The 20963-nt window shown below is 35.2% G+C and overlaps 1 protein-coding gene across 12 annotated transcripts in view; it reads right to left on the bottom strand.

Moving 5' to 3' along the window:
* The window catches only part of ABI3BP (ABI family member 3 binding protein), a 309603-nt gene that overhangs the window by 61551 nt on the left and 227089 nt on the right, over nucleotides 1-20963 (bottom strand). For 10 of the 12 annotated variants that reach the window (XM_069065333.1, XM_069065335.1, XM_069065337.1 and 7 more), the window contains 9 exons: nucleotides 18432-18524; nucleotides 17558-17605; nucleotides 16007-16081; nucleotides 15035-15082; nucleotides 13648-13722; nucleotides 10035-10097; nucleotides 4936-5010; nucleotides 2846-2917; nucleotides 1332-1379 (listed from right to left, as the gene is read on the bottom strand). In XM_069065333.1, the coding sequence (XP_068921434.1) occupies nucleotides 1332-1379; nucleotides 2846-2917; nucleotides 4936-5010; nucleotides 10035-10097; nucleotides 13648-13722; nucleotides 15035-15082; nucleotides 16007-16081; nucleotides 17558-17605; nucleotides 18432-18524 (597 nt within the window). The remainder of the gene's footprint in view (nucleotides 1-1331; nucleotides 1380-2845; nucleotides 2918-4935; nucleotides 5011-10034; nucleotides 10098-13647; nucleotides 13723-15034; nucleotides 15083-16006; nucleotides 16082-17557; nucleotides 17606-18431; nucleotides 18525-20963) is intronic. The other 2 variants (XM_069065344.1, XM_069065345.1) reach the window with 2 other exon arrangements.

The following is a 20963-nucleotide window of genomic DNA, read 5'->3' as shown; positions in this document are numbered from 1 at the left end:
AATTTGTGAAGAAAATTTTACCTCCTTTCCCAATACATATTGGTATTCATTAGAATGTAAGCTCCTTGAGGGCAGGGACTGTTTTTCTACTTGTATTTCCAGTTTAGCACAGTACCTGATATATAGTAAACATTTAATATATACTTCTTGTTGTTGTATGTTGTCATTGTCTCTGTAATTTATAGTTAACTGGTTTGTTGACAGGCAAATGACTTGTTCAAGGTCACATAACTAATATATTTTGGAGGCAGGACTTGACCTCATAACTTCCCGATTCTAAGGCCAGCTTTCTATCCACTGTACCCATGCTTCCATCCCATAATATAGTGATAAACACTCCATAATACAATGATGAAATAACATTAATCTATTTTAAAATTGGAAAAAAAATTGTGTTGCTTTTATATAGAAAAAACTGCTTCTTGGGCATTGAAATAAACTACTAGGTACTTTCAAGGTACAGAAAAATTATTTTGCTAGATGGTACATAGGGTTTTAAATAAGCAACATCCCAAGGTGTATAACTTAAGTCTTAGGGAACAGTTAACACACTGGAAGAATTTGTCACATCAAGCACAATTTAAAGAATGTTTTTGCTATAGAAGAATTAGAAAATAAGAATTCATGATCAATTGATCTGAGTTTTTTAATTTGTTGTTGTTGAAGAAGGGAAGATGCTAAGTCAGGAGTTCTTTTGGATAAAAGACTTGAAACAAGGGCCTTGCTTGTTAAAGTCCTCTAAAGAAATACCCCAAGCTTATTAACATATTTATTTTAGTTCAGACATGGAATGGACATGGAAAGGAAACCTTTATCTGGGAGCATGAACATGAGAGGTGTGTATATAGTCATCTATAGCAAACTAGAGTCTTACTGGAAAGCATATATGACAAAAAATCAGATCAATTTAATTTGACTAATTTAACAAAAATATGCTATTGATTTTTAATTTAATTTTCTGCCCCTCCAGGAATGTAGCAGAGAATTAAAGTGGTCATGCTACAAGAGTTCAATGAGAGATTTGATTCAAACATTCTCTTAAGCATATTTGTTTTGTACTCTGATGTGTGTGAGAGCATTTTGACTCCAGAACTGTCAGTGAAAGAGAGATTTATCTTTACAACTAGTAAAACAATGTTAGGGAGCTTTAGGAAAACAGGAAAAAGTGGGTAACTCAGGAGCAAATGACATCATGCCTAGAAGATAATAATAATGATAAAAATTAAGGGGAGAAATGATGTTACAATTGTAGGTTCTCAAAACTGGATACTTCCTTGCCCTTACTCCAATCTAGGAATGAGGAAAATGGACAATCAAGGAAATATTATTACCTATAGTTGTCTTTGGTTGCTTGATTCTAATTGTATTTTCTTCTGGGACTGCAGTAAAACAAACACATTCATTACATAGCCACCAAAATTCAGACTTTTCTTTGACTTATGTGTATGGAATTACTATTTGTTATTTAATCTAAACAAGATTTTATAGAAAATGTGACTAAATTATACTTTTATAAAATTATAACTTTATTTTTATTGCTTTTTGGAGGGCAATTGGGGTTAGTGACTTGCCCAAGGTCACACGGCTAGTAAGTGTTAAATGTCTGAGGCCAGATTTGAACTGAGGTCCTCCTGACTCCAGGGCTGGTTCTCTGTTCACTGCACCACCTAGCCACCCTTAAAATTATAACTTTAAACAAGCGTCCATACATTAACAAGTGTTTAGGATAAAGTATACTTTTTAAACTGTGCTTACAAAATACACAAGCACTACTTTGCCATGTAGACTTGAAAACAGAAATTGGGCTATAGAATCACCAAAACACACTAATAAAAATGAATGGTTTATAGCACTTTAATTAAATTATTGAGCAGACAGCACAGATGTGTACAGATTACTGAAAACCTGATGATATCCTTGCATTCACACACAGGCCACTCACTAATGCAAAGCAGGAGAGTGCTAATTCTGCCTTCCCTGATTCAGATTTCATATGATCAAAAAGACAAAAAGCTTTAGACTAACTCTAGATCATTGTATACAAGGGAAAAAGACATTTCTATAGTGGGAAAATACTCCATAATATTTAAGTTTCAAATGAATAGGCTTGCTTTTTTTATTAGGGTCTTTTGCTCTGGAATATTCTTCAAAGAAGGTATGGGTGTTGGGGTGGGGAAGTCTGAGTTGACTTTAGCTTAGGATATAATATTTATAACCATAGTTGTACATAATATTTATATAATGATTTAAATGCAAAGTACTTTACAAAGGCTATTTCATTTGATCCTCAAAAAAGCCTCCTGAGGTAAGTGCTATTATTAAGCCCAATTTACGGATGAGGAAAATAAGTCTCAAAGAGGTATAAAAGATTTGCCCAGCTAGTAGTGTCTGAGGCAGGATTCAAGCTCACATCTTCTTGACTACAAACACTTTCCTCTATTAACCGCATCTGCCTTCCTATGAAAGCTCAGTTTCGGACTTTGCATTGGGCCTACCATATGGCTCAACTGGTTGGCTAGATATACTAAAGTTCGAATTTCTTTAGAAAAGCATTAGCACGAAGCAATGATACACTTCAGAACACATGTAACTATATCTTAGAATAAATTCTCATGAGCTTATTTTGATGGAATTTAAGATTAATGTTATTTTTTTGTTTCCCTTTTTTTTTTTTGAGATTAGCTTCCTCAAGGGGGGAAAATCAGGTTTGTATGAAATTTGGCCATTGGGTAGATTTTGTACTTCATAGTAATGAAGGCTAAAAGAAAAGATGATTTTTCTTAAGTTTAGTTGCTAGATAACAGACTTCTCTGCTTATTCAATTCATAGTGCACAAATATTTTACCATATGTGATTGGTGATATGACAGGACTCAGGGATGGCTGAGGTGAGGAAAAGATGTGTCTTTCTGTAGGAGCTGAAAAATAAGATTAAAAGTTACATTTCTATAGATTGCAAATAAGACTTAAAGTTTGATAAGGAGAGTCAAAGAATCTTAGAGGTTCCATTTTACAGATGAGAAAACTGAGGCTCTGAAAAGTTAAATGGCTACATGGTCACAAAGCTAGTAGGTTTCAGAGGTAGGAAATAAAAACCAAGTATCCTGGCTCTCAATATTTATCATTATACCAAGCTATCTCCTTAAGTCTGCAAGAAAAATTAAGTTATTTCACAGTTACTATTCATGTCCACACTACCTCTCTGGGACAGTAAAGTAGGGGTAATTCTCAAGGACGCAATGATGACAGCACTGCCAAAGCAATGGAAATAGAGAAAGAAATAATGTCAGCTTTACTCTTGTCCCAACAGTAGAAAAATCAGCAGAGAAAGTCTATAGGAAAAACCTAAAGGTAGGGATTGTTAGCCTTGTTGGCATCATGGACCACTTTGGCAATCGGGTAAAGCCTGTGGACCCTTCCTTAGAAAAATGTTTTAAATGCATATGATAAAATACATATGATTACAAAGAAAACCAATTTTGTTCAAGTTCTTATCAAAATATTACAAAGCAAATCCTCAGACCCCAGATTGTGAATGCCAGCTTGGAGTAACTTTATTTATTGTGTTGATTTTCTGGTTAATCACACAACATACTAACTACATTTATGGATGAACTAAGAGTCTTCACAGAAAAAAAAAGGATGTGAATTTTAGTGCAAATAATGAGTTTCAAGGAATAAAAATAATTTCAGTGTTGAGATGAGATGGCAGGATTATGCTTTTGGAGGATGGTAGTAATTTTTCCAGTGAGTGGAGAAAACCAATAAAAGCATTTATTTAAGTTAGCATTGTTATCTACTGTCATAAATGACAAAAGATTTTAGTAGACTGCATGAAATTATTGTTAAATGCAAAAGATAAGCATTGGCATTATATGATTTCCATTAGTTTGCTCCTTTCTTACTTTATCTAGTAAATTCATCTGTGACCCCATGAACCTTCAATGCAATAAACAGCATGCCCTCTGAAACTAGAGAGGGAAAAAAAATAATTGCTACCTTACTTTGCCCTTCCAATTTTCTACTTGTGTCTAGGTTATAAACCAGTTATTATGCAGAAGAAGGAGACCAGCAAGAATGCAGTCATGGGTTCTATCAGTCTGTCTGCTCAATCCTTCCTTAGGACTTTTCTCTATAGGCCTATCTGAAGTTCTTTCCACTCACTATGAGACAAGGGCTGACTGTTTTTAAAGATTCTTTTCTTCCCATAATCTTAGAAGATGAGGCCACACTGGAAAACCTGGATTCTGTAATACAATTTCAGAACTCAAGGGAGATATTTGGCACCATTTTCTTCTTTACTTGTAAAAACAGCTGGTTCTTTGTGGAAAGACCCAAATTCTGTATTCCAGTCTTCTATTTTGTTAAAATGAGAGGCACATGAAATAATGTGACCATGATTCACATGGCTAGGTTCTTTCACTTTATAGAAGGACAGTGACTGGACCTTTCTTCCCTGATAAGGAAGCTCCCTTACTCAGTGCAGGTCAACATCTTCTGTTACTTAAAGTCTTAGAGTTGAGTAGAGCATTGAGAGCATTAAATGACTTTGCCCAAGCTCGCTCTGGCAGGATGTGTCAAAGGAGTGTCTTTCAAGCTTTTGAGTCAGCTCACTTTCCATTATGCCACACTGACTATCACTCACTATACTATTAGAGTAAAGCATTTTTTTTTAATTCTAAGAGAAGAGAAATGCTATTAATTGAACAGTTCAAAATGTTTTAAAAATCCTCTCTAGCTGCATCATGTTAGTAAATAAAAAACTTCAAACTTATGTATCAGACTAATTTGCTAATTTGTGGGGTACAACATGATCTTTGAAAAGTACTAAAAATAAATGTTTGTAATTTACCTTCCAACCACTAACTCTCATATTACATTTCAGTCAAAAGTGAAATCAAATGCATTTGTCTTAAATACAAGATAAGGCATTTACCAGGTAGAGTTGGTGGCACACGTGGTCTTGGTGATATTTTCGGTTTTGAAGTGACAGGTCGGGAACCTGTAGGAGCTGAAAAAACAAACTTTATCATGAATTGTCTTGAAATCAGTATATGATAGCCATGTTTAACACACAAATATGTCATGCTTTAAACCTAAAATGGTTTAAAAAAGTATTACTGATAGGGAATTTAGATGATCTTTTAGAGGTAGCATAGATGTTAAAACTGGGCTAATCATTTTAGAAGGATGAAGAATAGCCAGCTGGTTTTGTTTTAGAGTATAGAGAAATTGATTTTGAAAGAATAGCTTTTTTTGTCTCTGGATAGGAATGCCAACCTCTTCATACCCACCCACATTTCCCATTGACTGGAGATACCAAGGAATTAAGAGGCATTTTCAGCAAAAGAAGAAAGTTAAGTTTTAGAAAACCAGTAATATGAAAGTTAACAATTTATAAGATTATACAATTATTGGAACAAGAAGAGATAAAATCATTTCTACACATTAAAATTATCTTTTATTATGACTGTTACTTTGTGGGGATTCATTTGCTTGGCGTGTACATGGGATGCTGTTAGTGTAGGATGGAAACTTCATCCACTAAGGGATTCTTGGAGAGCCTCCCTGGGGGCACTGGGATATTAAATGATTTTCCTCTGGTCACTCTCTCTAGTATGTGTTGGAATCTTTCTGACTAAAGCTGTCTTGCTACCTCTAGGTCAGGCTACCTCTATAATCTGGGAAAGTGTTAAATCATACACTATGACAATGATGAGAGTAATGAACAGATAAAATTTTGCCTGTCCACCAGGTTTTAAAGTTAATATAACTTTCAATTTATAGATGACATCATACTTTAAAGAGAGGCAGGATGGTTTAGTGGTTAGAAAGCCTATTTTGAAATTAGGAAGATCTGAGATGCTGGGATCAAATCCACATTTGACACATACTAGCTACATAAACCTAGACAATTCAATTAACCTTTTAGGGCACCATGCAACTTTCTTTTCTTTTGTTTTTTTTTGGAGGGCAATTGGGGTTAAGTGACTTGCCCAAAGTCACATGGCTAGCAAGTGTGTCAAGTGTCTGAGGCTGGATTTGAACTCAGGTACTCAACTCCAGGGCCAGGGATCTATTCACTGCACCACCTGGCCACCCTGCATGCAACTTTCTGACTTTAAATTGCCAGCCACTTGATTTGCATTGAGACAAAGAAAGTTAACTATACTAATGTAATCCTGAGTTGGACAAAAACAAAATAAAATGCCTTACTTTGAAGTGGATAGATACTTAGTGAACTCAGAATATTTCCTTGCTATACCTGCTCCAACCACACACACACACACACACACACACACACACACACACACACCCTAGAACATTTGGGTCACTTAATCTAATTTTCTTATTGCTTACTCCAGTAAAAGTTATGTTTATATGCACCTTTGATAATAGGATTTCCAAGGGCCGAAATGATAACAGATTTATTTTCTACCTCTGGCTGCTGGGCTAAGAGGCAAATAGGATTACTGGTGAATCATACAAATGAATGCCTCCCCCTATGCTTCATACATTCAATAGGAATAACTTACATAATGATTAAAATTTGATCTTTGGGTTTAATTCTTCCTTGACACAGGAGCAGACAACTGACTTCAAATTTCTCTTAGTAATTCTATGATAAATCCTTTTTGTTTAAATATAACAATTTCTTAGTTCACCTAGGTTCAGGCTACAACCATAACAATAACGTAACTAATATTTATACAATGCTGTCAGGTTTGCAAAATAATTTATAGAAATTATCTCATTTGATCTGCAAAATTGCCCCATTAGGCAGGTGCTATTGTTATTCCCTTTATACAGATGAGGAAATTGAGGCTAAGAGAGATTAGGGTACTTTCTCAGGAAGACTGAACTAGTGTCTGAGATGGGATTTGAAACTTTCCTGACTCCAAACTCATGGTTCTATTTGTTACGCCAAGGTGTCTCTTCACATAAATGAAAGCTTCTGATTAGCAGGGCTCATTATAGTAATGGATTGTAGTTTGCATGTATTTTTGTAAGATATTGTTTAGGCTATTTATTATAGGAATGTAAATGTGAATTATAGAATATATTTTTCATTATAAACATAGGACATTTCCCACCATAGAATGCACTGTCAAAGGAACACATTTTAGAGTGCCTATTTGTGAAGTCCAATTAGAAATATGAAAAGGAAGCAACAGCTTCCAGTACTAGATAATTCTGTTTATATGTAATTTATGTAATGTTCTAATTCCAGATAAAAATGGGCTACATTCTCCTATGTATAGTCACATACACATGCTGATCTTTCCTAGGCTGTACCTTGCCTCCTGAATATACCCTTCATAATTGAAACTGTTTATAATGCATGATGTTGTGGGCAGTCAATTCCAATCTGATCATGTTATTCTCCTTGCAATTTATATGTTACTCATTATTTTTCAGTAAATAACATGGTTATATTTTTGTTTCCACCAACCAATAGGGAAAGTCACTTGTGGTATATAGTAGCCTGCAGAAAGAAAACATGTGAGTCACTTAGGGCCAAGCAGTCTCTGTAAATCACTCAATAGCTTTCAGCATAGCTGCCAAGCTCAGAAAGTTTTGGGGTTACAAAGATTTTCCATAGTAGATGCTAGGGGTACTGGTGGTGTCAGGATTGGTAAAGTCTCAGAAAAGTTCCATCATTACAGTCTGGCAATTACTATGATGTTTCAGAGCCAGATCCTTTAAAAAAAAAAAAAAAAACCCAAACTCCCAACTCATCTTATTCATTGCCCAGTGGAACTGCTTAAGGCTATTTCAGAAATTTGAAAGATAAATAATTTATTGGAAATCTTCTAAAGAAGGATCATGTCAATCTGGGACTGAATCAATATGCTATTTAAGAGACAATATAATAATGGAAAATAATCAACGTGTTCTTGATTTACTAGTCTGATTTTTTTGAGAATAGGAAATTGAAAAATAGGGCTTAAAAAGACACTGCAAGCAAATCAATCTTAGTTGTTTCTGTGTATCTCATTTATTTTCATTAAACATGGAATTTAGATGCCTACTAGCCTGAACTTTCTGCGGTAGTCTTTGTTTTTTTTTTTCTTCTCTCCTTTTCTTGTAATTATAATAATTGATCATTTCTGTTCTATTCTCTGCCTTTTAAATGGATGTCAATCTCATTTCTACTTTGATATGTTATGCTGTATCCCTTATTTCTTTTTTATTTTCTCTCATCTCAGTTTCCTCACCTGTAAAATTAGGGATTTGGACTAGGTGACATCTAAGTTCTCTCCAGGCTCTAATGTTCTGTAATTCTATTTACTTGACTGTAATGGTAATGGTAATTTGAAGATTTTCCCTGCCCCTTAATAGGCTGAATGCAATGACATGGACATGGAGCCTGTGGCTGGGAGAAGTTTGCTGAATGGATGAAGCAAGAAACTAGGAGTCAGAGCAGTTAGAGCTGGAGGGAGAAGAGGACCAAGGCTCCCTGCTGTGTTATGGTGTATTAACTATTTTGTTGCTATGATAAATTTGGTTTTCTGGTGTTGGGATTTGGCTTTCTGGTTTGGGGATTCAGCTTTCTGGTGTCTGAATAAATGTTTTGCTTCTGTCTTCTATGTGGAGAGTTTGTTATATTTTGTGATTTAGAATTACACCAGCATATTCACAATTGCCATCAGTGCTGCAAATAATTGTGTTGGTGATACACTAGCCAAACTACTTTAGTTATTTTTTCCAGTATTATATTTTTGATGAAATATTTCTTATCCTTTATCTTTTTCTCCATTGGTATTTTTCTAGTAAAGTTTTAAAAATGTATTAGAATACTCTGCAAATTAACTATGTAACTCAGGAGCCATTAAGAATCATTAGCCAAAAGTGTTGTCTAAAGTATTACTTTCTCCTTTGACCCCATATGAAAAAAGCTGTTTTAATGAAAGACTAATTATTTATAACAAATTTCTTTCACAAGTTGCTGGACTTTATGATCAGAATTACCATATTCTGTTTGTGGATCTGAGATTAGGTCATAACAGTGAAGGCACTTGCAAATGGGGATTAGTCATAGAAGGACCAAGTTCATGAAGCTGCCAACTTCCTGCTTCCTGGGGTATATTTAGGATCAAATAAGATAATTGATAGAAAGCACTTTGCAAACTTTAAAGTGCTATATAAATGGTAATTATTATCTTTATTACTATTATTAGCCTATACTTAGTAGGCCTCCAGTCTGATGATGACTTCATTCCCTGAGCCTTCTATTGCTGAGCTCAAGCAATGTTTACAGAGCAAGGAGTGTGCTGGTAAATGTTTAACAGCTATGTTTTCTGGGGTGAGGGGTGGGGTTGGGGAGTATGCATACATATTTTAAAGCTTAATTTGCATGATTAACATGCTCTTAAATCTTGACACTTAACAAAAACCATAAATAGTAAATTACCATAAATATGGGAAGGACCATAAATAATGTGAGATGATTCCATGGCAAACTGGCTTATTAATCAAGTCCTGATTTGTATTAAATCTTCAATTCTTGAGCTGTAAATCTTAATGCCGAAAATTTAGCAACTGACTAGCCCAAACGGCTTAGAGATGACTCTAGGGCACCCTTAGCCCCATATGTCTCCCCTTTATCCCAGATTTGTCAATGAATGAAAATGAGGGGTTTAATTGTTTGTTCTAGACCACCTGAACTTAACAGAGGTTAAGCTTACTTAGTCTAGAGTAGGAAATTATAAAAAAGGAGAAATAGGAACAGAATATCCTCTGAGTAGGCAAGGATAATTCTAGCTCTTCAATCAATTTCTACTTTACTTCAAATCTACCCCTCCAAGGAAACCAGTAATAATTGTGTGTTAGCTTTGTACAACAAATAGATTTATTCATTGTCTCTGAAAATCAAGGCTCCTTGGGTTAATGAGAAAAAACAGATCTATTCAAAAGGAAAAAAAATATCATAAATAAACCAAACCTTCCTCTATCCTCATTTAATTCAGAGAATGGAATATATAATATACTCACTTCCCCAAACCCTGCTGAAATATGAAATTATATATTTACCAGGCTTGACTGAGCTTGGTGTTGTTTTCATTTTGTGTGGAGCATGTGTTGTCTCTTTTGGAGCTGAAAAGAAAAAGACATAGGTTGAATCCTCCTGTGTTCAGAAACTGCTAAATTACAAGGGACCTTCACATCACCATCTTGCAAAGGGTAACACAAATGGAAGAAAAAGAAACACATTTTGAGTGACATATGAGTAGCCGACCTGAGGGAAGCAAAGTTGGTAGAATTCCAGAAGAGTCTGCTTTAAAATTAGTTTAAGGAAACACAAGAGAATGGTTGGTAATCATGGACACATCAGGATCTACCTTGCACACCTTCTATGCTTTCCAATGACAAAGGTGAGTTATTTGAAGTGTGGTTATATTTAAGATCTTAATGAGAAACCAGCTTGCCAAGTTATATTCCCAGAGTAAATGCCAATAGTGCAAATGAATATTACTGAGCATCTGCAGTTCTGAATATTTGTCATGGAAAAAGAGGGGGAAAAACCTCTGAGGGAGTATTGTTTCACTGTGTTGCCTGTCATCATCCAAGTACTAAAATGTTCCAGGGAAAATTCTGCGAAAAATTAAGTTTTTAATAAAAAAAATCAAATGTAAACATCTCATTGGAGAAGGTGGAAAACAGGCTGGTATTTCTGCTGTTTTAAAAATCTAATATGTGTATGCTGGACATCACTATGGACAAACTGTAGTAATCACATTTATTAAATTTCAGAAAATACATTTTTCTTTGAGACATTTTCTTGGGGGGTAGTGGGGATTATCTTGCCCAGGCTAGAAATACAGTGGTCACTGATGGGCCCAATCCCATTGCTGATCAGCATTAAAAATGACTTACTTTGCTTCTATTTTGGGCTGATTTGTCCCTCTTTAGGGAGCCCAGTTGCCCCTATTCCTAGGGGCTCATCATATTAGTTGCAAACTTACCATGGACACATGATGAGATCTGGGCTTTATTGCAGCTCAGAACTCAAGCAATCCATTAGTTTCAGCCTCACTAGGAGGAGGGACCACAAGCATGTACCACCATGCTTAGCCTTGTTCAGTTGTTTCAGTCAAGTTTGGGTTTTTCCTGGCCAAGATACTGGAATACTTTGCCATGTCCTTCTCCAGCTCATTTACAGATGAAGAAACTGAGACAAACAGGGTTAAGTGACTTGCCCAAGGTCACACAGCTAGTACATATTCAAGACCATATTTGAACTCAGGAAGATGAGTCTTTCTGACTTCAGGCACAGCACTCTATCCACTGTACCACCTACCTGCCAATTGTCTAGCCTTAGAAAATACATTTTAAAACTTTTTGAAAATAAGAGTTGTTAAACCCTGGAATTGGTTACTGAAAGAATCTGTACTATTTAATTTCTTAGAGATCTTTAAGGACATACTAACTGTGATGTGTAAAAAGTTCAGGAGACAAAGTTTCTGGGTAATCATTTTATTAGCTATGCTACCAGATAATTAATAAAAGGGGTAAGTAGTATTCTTGAATGCCAAAGACCCCCTCATGGAATCCATTCAATGCTTATATGCCCTTGGAAGAGTGGATATTCCTGAGGGTGGCAACTGACTCACTTTAACAAGTGATGAGAGAATGAATATTAAAATTAGAGGTGGACCTATTCTAATAAGGGGCTGAGGGGCATGACTTTGATCACTTATATCTGTCTGACTACAACATAATAGGTTGGATTTTACACAGATTAAATTCTTTGTAAGGTTCCCTACTTGGGTAGGGTCTCCCACCCAGCACTAAAAGGCATGTATCCCAGAGTTCTGGGCAATCTCATCCATCAACAAAGACTGAACAACTTACAGGCTTCTGAAAAATTCCTTGTCCTAATTCAATAATTGATTATTAATATGAGAGAAATAATCATTTATTTTATAACCATAGGATAGATTTAGTGTAGATCTCCCTATAGATAATTTAAGAGTATGGTTTGATTTCTTAAAAGTGTCACTTGCCAGTTCTGTGACCCTGGGCAACCCATTTAACTGCTTTGGACCTCCATTTCCTCAGTTGTCAAAAGAGAAGGATGGATGAACTAAATGATCACTCTGGTCTTGAAAATTATATTTCTAGACATTCTCCCAACCATGTGATTCCCTGCTTACTGACATATGAGCCAGGTTCAACATTTCCTTCTCCTCAAAAGAGAGTAAAGGAACTTGGAACCATGGACGAAATTCCACAAGGCAAAGACCATAAATAATGGGGGACAAATGCATGGAAAAATGGTAGAGAATGAGGTAGAGTGTCAATTACCTTCTCACCCCAGAATAGCTCTGTGACTTCCTTCTCCCATTGGTGAATTTGGAAGTTCTATGTTTAAGGAAGTGCCCCCATTCAGCTCTCCTTCATTTCTCCCTTGGTTCTGCATTTGACTCTATGGACTTTGCTACCGTACATCCCTAGGCCTAAGGCATAATGCCCAGGCACATAGTAAACACTTAAATACTTATTGACTAACAGTTAATAGTGTTAATAATGATAACAGTAACAAGTAAAGCTTTAAAAGTTCTAGGGTAAAAGACAAATACAGCTAAGACATGCCATATAGTATCTTAGAAAAGGTGATCTAATTGATATTCTAGATGATAATAGGATGAACATACTATATTTCTGTCTACCAGTTAGTCAATGACAAGCACCCCTTGAATGAATGGAAATGGTGGTCAGAACAGTGGTGCCAGATGAGTTGTTCACTTGTGTCAACATGCCATACCAGATCAACTCTTATGCTTGGATACTAATGAAAGGAAATTTCTTTTCCCAAAATGATAATATCCTTGTAATATTTTGAGTAAAATAATATCTTTAGAGGTGGATTTTATTATTTACTTATCTCAACACTAATAGCAATTAGGTACAAGAATAACTGGAATCCACAAATAATCTTCAAACCATATTTCCATCACTAATTTCAGTCTCCATTGTAAAAGCACTTTTCATTATGGGCAAGATTGAGCAACTTTAGTTTAAGCCCCTATCACTTATCATTGAATTGGACAAGCGATTGCAGGATAGAAAAATAAGAGATCCTAAGGATCTGGGTAATCACAAACTAACTGATTCTAGATGCATCCTTCTGATTTACTGAAGAGTAAAGCTTAAGAAAACCACAAGAAAGTTGCATTATAGGATTTTTAGTTGCATAATATCCTCAAAGTTATTTAAATCTTAAATCATGAGTTCCAAAGGATTTTAGAGCTTCTCCCTGTATTCTTCCCCATGGGTTCACTAACACTCTATAAGCTAAGGAAAGATACTATTTTGTCAGAATACATTATTAACAAGAATATGTATCTTCAAGTGATTGTACAAAAATCCTTCGTGTTTCCTCATAATTAAACATTTCAGCAGTCAATGAAAAGCTTTTAAAAGTCACTCTTCAATTCATCTCCCCAGTGTATTTGTGATGGATTGGTGGCTAAATTATATTCATGGACACAAGCAATATTTACATAGCGGATAGATATAGATGTGGCTACAGAAAATGAGATTCACCTATTGTTAGCCCTGTGTGGGTCATATAGTTTTTCCATCCCCACGGATTGCCTCAAAGACTCACCTCACATGCTGAAATACAACATAACATATTTACCAGGTTTTGTCTGTGGTGCATCTGGCCTGGGCAGTGCTAAAGTTTTGGAAGGCAGAGGTGTTGTCTTTATGGAAGCTGCAAAAAAGTACCCTGTGTTACTGTAGGGAATAACATTACAAAACAGTGAACCATGATGGGTTTGAGGAGTGACAGGTGATGTTTTCACCAAGTATATGCATGAGTAAGGTAGCTTCTGAACCCCTCTCAAACAACACCCAAATTAACTCAGGTCACTCGAGTTGTGTGAACTCGGGCAAATTACTTAATCTCCCCAGGGTCTCAGTTTCCTAATCTATAATTATTTGTCTTCTAAAGCCCTTCACAACTTGGCACCTTCTGCCTTTCCAGGGGTTCTTATCTTTATACAGCTCCATACACTATTCAACCCAGTGACTACCAGTTGTTATTTCTTGCTATTCCTTGTTTTCTTTGCCCAAGACACTATCTCCCAACTCTGTGGAGTTTCATTGACTAGAATTCTCTCCTTGATCCTCTTCCATGGCTTCCTTCAAGTCTTCACTAAAATCCCACTTTCTGCTAGAAGTCTTTCCCAAATCTTTCTTGATCCTATTGCCTTTCCTCTGTTGATTATTTCCTATTTATCCTGCAGGTAGCTTATTTATACGTATTTGCATGTCTCCCTTGTTAGACTGTCTTTTGACTTTTTGTATCCCTAGCGCTTAGCACAGTGCCCCAATACTTGGTACACAGTAGGTGTTTAATAAATGTTTGTTGATTTGTAAGGTAATAATTTAGAGGACCTTTGAGGCATTTTCCAGGTCTAAATTTATGATGCATACTCCTAAAGATTATGTTCAGAGTAAATACTTCTGTCACCCTCATTTTCTACTCTCCCCACCCTATCCACACCACAACATGAAGCATATGATTATTTTTAAAAAGATAAATAGAAAAAGAAATAATGATTAAACAAACACAATTAGGATGAGGTAGTCATGCATATGACTGAGAAGCATAATATTTTGTGTAGTTAAGGAAGAAAAAAAGTGAAAGAAACAAGCAAGCTTGTAAATGAGTTTGAATGCAAAGAATTGAGAGGAAGAATAACAGAATTAGCCCCAAGAAGGGATGGAAGCCCCAGAGCAGCAGTGGCTGGGATATTCAAAGCTATGTTTCAGGCTAGACAGCTGAGCTGCCTTAAGGCAAAACCAAGGCTTTATTAAGTCTTTGAGGAGGGAGGAACTTGTTAATGATGATGTGATGATGATGTCATGAATATGAAACCTAGAAAGAAAATGAAGTTTTGGGGAAATGGGTGATGCCACAAGATGGAGTCTCAGTGAGAAAGAACCTGCAATGGCAATGGTGATGATGAGAGAGAGGAGGAAAAGCACATGGGAATCAGCCACTGAAGATACCTCATTACCTATTGTTTCCGTGGGTGGCTCAGCTACATGTGTAATAGATTCCAGGACTGCATGAAAAACAAAGAATAGCAATTAAAAATGATATGGTGATGGGACTGGCTGACAAGAATCATACCTTCAAAGAATAACAATCCTTCCTCCCCAAAAAAATCACTAACAGTTTTGTCAATTGGAATTTTTTTAAAACTTGGATATATATTTTCTTTTCATAAACTAAAAAAGAAAGAATAAAAGGAGAAAAATCTACTTTAAATTACTAATTTTTGGACAAATATGTGATTTTCTTTACTGTTCCTTTCCTCAAGGAACTTATGATCTGATCTTGCAGGGAAGACTAAGGGAGCAAATTTTCCAATGTAATTAGATTTTGAAAATTGTGTTTGATGTTTACTCAAAATTTGAATGGGGGAATAACACATCTGTCTCTCCTTCATATCAACAACTATGATAGTTTTGGATTCATGCTACCAAGCTCCTCGTGTGTTACTCCAATACTTTGTAAATGGGGAAAAAAATACAAAGACTTGTTATTTGAAAATCAAGTTTTAAATGGACATCATTACTATCAAACACATAGATCCAACTATATTGGAAGATCACTGTTTTTGGCTCCTGTAGTAGGTCACAAACTCCTTCAAGGGCACATTTCACACCTCACACTTGTCCACATCCCCAAGAGTAGTGGTGTCTACATGTAATTGATAAAAAAAAGAAAAATTAAATTTAAAAAAAAGTACTGGTATCAAATTAAAAAAGAAAGGGGCCATGACTCAGTATATACTTAGTTTTACAATGCAATGCTATCTAAAATGTAATGTTTTATTATATTTTTATTTAATTTATTAACTATTTCTCAATTACATTTTAATTTAGTTCACCAAATGTTTGACACCTCTTCTCAAGAGCGCCTCTCATATAAGAGGTTCCCAATAAATAAGTGTTTGTTGAACAAATGAAAACAATTCATTTACCAGTTTTGGTTTGTTGCTCATCAGGGCTCTGTGATATTTTAGGTATAGGATGTGCATAATGTGTTTCTGCTGGAGCTAGAGAGAAAAGGTCTTGTGTTATTTTAATGTTAATCATGAGAGTTCATCAGTTAATGGGAAGAAGGGGTACCAAACATATCCTCATTATGGCTGCCATGTATTTAAGTTAAAGCCACCATTAATTAGACATTAAAAACAAATGTGCTTATAAGAACAATGGTCATTTATGCGACATATGAAGAATACAAGTTAGATGTGCAAAAGAATGTGCAGGAAACCATGGTGCTGTAGACAACTGCTGTGAAGGACAAAGACACTTGGAGGCAGGCAAGTGAGAGCAATTTCAAACTTGTATTCACAGAATCATAGATACAGAGTTGGGAGAGATCCCAGAGACCATCTTGTCCAATACCTTCATTTTATAGAGCAGCAATTTTCAAACTTTTTAGACTCCAAACCTCTTTACACTCTCAATAATGATTGAAGAATCCCTACTCCTTGCCAAGGAACTTCTGTTTATTGATTATATCTCTTGATATTTCCCATATTTGAAATTAAAATGTCCATGTATCTTTTTGAAGGTAGTTTTAACTTAGCAGACTCCTAAAAGGGTCTTGGGGACCACAGATCCCACTTTGAGAACCACTGTTCATGCAGAAATAAAGGATTATGGAGGTTAAATGACGTATCCAAGATCACACAAGGAGTAAGCATTAGATATAAGATTTGAACCACTGCTCTCTGACTTCAGAACCAAGGTTCTTTACCCTGTACAATGCTATCTCCTTATTGGAGTAAAATAGATGGCATCATTAACTCATGTAGAGTTTTATTTTTGACTAATAATTTCAAATAGACTGTATAGAGTAAGGTTAAATTTTATTGAAGAAAAAAATTGGTAAAACTTTGGTGCTTAATGCATAAGCAATATCTTATAAGTAGTTATGCGAAGTATCTGTTATTTTCCCAGGATGGGAAACATTCTTCACCATTATAGATTTCACCAATCCATGTACAACTGAGTAGATGAATATAAAAATGTTAAATAACTTGCCCAGAGTCACACTGCTAGTAAAAGCCAAGGGCAGGATTTGAACTCAGTTTCCTGAGTGTAAGCCTAGCATTATGACATGTGCTTCTAGATGGGATTCTTTTTACCTATTAGAAATATTTGAGAGAATAAAAATAATTGTGTGTCCACCATGTTAACTAAGATTTTAAGTGAACTCAATGCAATCCAATGTAACTTTAAAAATCCAATTATATTTGGAGATACAGTATTGAAATTACTTTAAATATTGAACATAAAGTGAGGGCAGAATAAGGTATAAAACAGTGAATCTCATACAACAGCAGAAAAGACCCTGTCAGTGTTATATGAGTTATGACTCTCAAGATTTAATGGACTAGCAGAGATATAACGTAAAAGGCAAGAATTGTAATGGATGAAAACATCACAAAGCACGAGGACTTGTAGCAATGAGATGGAAAAGCAGAAATTTACATGACCACCCCTTAAGGGAACATCATTACCTATGGTTGTCTTTGGTGACCCAGTGCTAAATGCAACAGATTCCAGTTCTATTTTAGAAAATAGCAAAAAATAAACAAAAAACACAGCACAAAATAATCAGAAATGAAAAGAAACACCATCACTCTAAGTTAAGATTCTTAACTTTCTGTGTATGTCATGGACCCATTAGCCAGTCTGGTAAAGCCTACAGACCCCGTTGCCAGGATAATGTTTTTCAATGCACAGAACAAAATACATAGGATTACAAAGGAGATCAAATATAATGAACTACAAAATATATATTTTTTAAGTTAACAGAGCCCAGATTAAGTACTGTAAATAAGATGCACAAATTCATTACAGAACACCCCCCCCAAATTCTATGGGGGAAGAAAAATGAAACTTTTGACTTAATAGCTTATCATCTCAATTTTGTAGTGATCAGGAAGCTTTTATTCCCTTGCTCTCAATATACTGGTTGTTTATCTCTTAAGTAGACAACAGATGCCTCAAAGAACAAGAGATGCTGAACTCTGATGCATAATGCACATCACTCTTTCATTTGCCTTGAAATTCCCCACTAGCATCACTCTACCCACTTGCTCAGTATGCCTCTGAAAAATAGACACATTGCTAGTTCCACAATTCTCACAGACTAAAAGAGAGAAACTATGACCAAGTGTAAAGTGGGCTGCAGCAGCAGCATCACCACCAGAGACCCTTCAGGGTAGCTGCCAGGATGAGCTTTACAAACTATGAACAACATCCAATCAACTATATTTAAGAGTAATTGTCCAAGACTCCGAAACTTAAGAGCAGACTTACTAGGGCTACAATTACTTACAAATGCAGAAACACACATATACATACACACACACACACACACACATTTACCAGGTTTGGTTTGAAGTACAGGTAGCCTTGGAGTTGTTTTAAGCTTGGGTTGTGAAGGTGACTTTGTTCGATTTTGTGTGATTGGTTTGTGAGCTAAGGGAAGAAAGGATGCCATTATTGTCAGCATCATGGTAGAGAACACTGCAGCTGAATACTATGTAATATCCCTATCTGCTTTCCACTATATAGACTTTATCTGTAGCTATTGTTGTTTTAAAATATTCTTTTGAACCTGAATATTTTCCCCCCATCTTTAATGTTTCCTTCCAGAATGTTTGGGCAAAATTACATTAGAAGTTTCATTTGAATTTTTGAATTCTCTTTGAGCTGGTTTTTCACCCCCTCCCAACTAAAAGCCTTATATATATATATATATATATATATATATATATATATATATATATATATAATTAAAAAAAGATAGAATTGAAAAAAATAGGAAACTATTTATCCCAAAGAATTAAAGGATGACATTATTTATCTATTTCAACGTAATTAAAATTAAATTTCCACTCATTGTATTAGTAATATAATTACCAATATAAATTTTAATAATTTAATGTCAAACATATTAAATATATAACATATTATACTAATATAATAGATTAACAATTATGTAATTATTTAATATAATTTTAATATTTTATATTCTATTGATATTTTCTAATATTAATCATTTTGGTGATTATGGTTATCAATAATAAAATTTTCTTCATCACCAATGTGAAAGTTCCTACTTTTCCTTCCTAATTTATATTCTTTCAATCCTTGGTTTCTTCAGATTGAACACAAAAATCCTAAAGTGATACAGTAATAAAGTTCAGTACTTAGAACAGTGATTTAACTAGATGTGGGTACTTCTTTCAGTGAAACAGACTGAACACCCTTCATGACTTCTTGTCCTGTATAGTTATTTTCCATGTACTGAACAGGGCCATGAAGGTCACTGAATTCAACTCTGTCATTTCATAGATGAAAAAAAAGACACCCACGGAAGTTAGGTGACTTGTCCAGAGTTACACAGCTAGTAAGTATCTGAGGAAGGTTTGGAATTCAAGTCTTCCTGACTCCAAGTCTAGCATAATGGCCATTCCTCACATTGTGTTGCAGGATTTTCCCAACATGCTAGATATTTTCCTTTGTATCTTTTAATATTTTGTGCACATGAGTGCCACATAACTAGGCCACCTACTTTTTTTCAATAATACAATTTCTAGATGATATAATTTATTCCATTTCTTGTGTAAAATTCATTGGAAAAAGTACAATCTACACCTACCCACCATATGTGTTTTCCATTGTCTTTTGGGTCTCCTGCAACATTGATTCTTTGGAAACCATTATGTTCCATTATTTCTAGTCAGATAGCAGCATTAAGAAATATTAATGTTAAAAAGATGGACTTAGGAAGTAACAGCTTGGGATCACAAAATGTATTGCACTGTTTTTCAAATGAAATCCAACCTGTTCTCTTCTGGGACCAGTTCTTTTGGGCCCATGTGTTATAAATAACCAAGATCAAGATATTTATGAACTAACAGTGCTCTGTCCAATAGTATGTCATGATCTGGGCAATATTCATTTGTTAGCTACTTGATTTATCCTGTGTGAATAACCAAGTTAATCTCATTTGAGTGGCCATGAATACCATTAAAGAGGTTCATAGTATTCTGGGGTTTGATGTAGTCAGCACAATAACCACAAATAGGATCGTGTGGAAAACCTCATTTTTTGAAAAAATAGGGAATCCCTCTCCTATGGGATCTCTGCAAAGAATATCCTCTGAGACAGTGGCAAGCACAGTTTGCAAGGATATGTCTTTTTGTTTTATGCTTTGTTTAATAAATGACAGAGGATTATTGAATAATGATTTCTGTGCTCCCATCTATCAAGAACTCTTAGCAAATGCCTAACAGACATTTTGTTGGAAGAAAGCTTTAAAGACTGCTGTACTGAAACAAATGTATGGTTTTTTAAAAATAAAAATAATAATCAAGGAACAATAATGACAGCAGGATTTTATGTTCATTTCACTCAATCAGATGACAATGATGTTGTGCTGTCTTGTAGAGAATGGTCTATAAAAACCTACTTGTTTTCAAGGATTTTTCATCAAGGTTGCCTTTGATATGTGCATAGACCATTACAAAGATTTTTTTTCCCCTCAAAATAAGGAAGGGGAGGCTAGGTGGTGCAGTGAGTAAAGCACCGGCCCTGGAGTCAGGAGGGCCTGAGCTAAAATCTGACCTCAGACACTTACTAGCCATGTGACTTTGGGCAAGTCACTTAACCCTAAATGCCCTCCAAAAAGCAAAAAAAAAAAAAAAAAAGGAAGTAAGCATAGGAAGTTAGCAGTAAAGACATGTTTTCTAAGTCACTGTTCTTTCATATTAATACTATCCTTGATGTCATTCTTCTGGAAGTTTCTCCATTTTGAGATAACTTGAAAATTAATGCAGGAATGCTTTTAAAATTGTGTTGTTTCTAGAATAAATTTCTACTCTGTATATTTGGTGATTCCACAGTCACTGA

Source organism: Petaurus breviceps, unplaced genomic scaffold, assembly GCF_028583685.1.
Source record: "Petaurus breviceps papuanus isolate PSGF00001 unplaced genomic scaffold, PetGlider_PUasm1.0 90683, whole genome shotgun sequence".
Taxonomy (NCBI): domain Eukaryota; kingdom Metazoa; phylum Chordata; class Mammalia; order Diprotodontia; family Petauridae; genus Petaurus; species Petaurus breviceps.
Note: the sequence above shows the minus strand (reverse complement) of the source record. Positions and strands in the feature narration are given on the sequence as shown.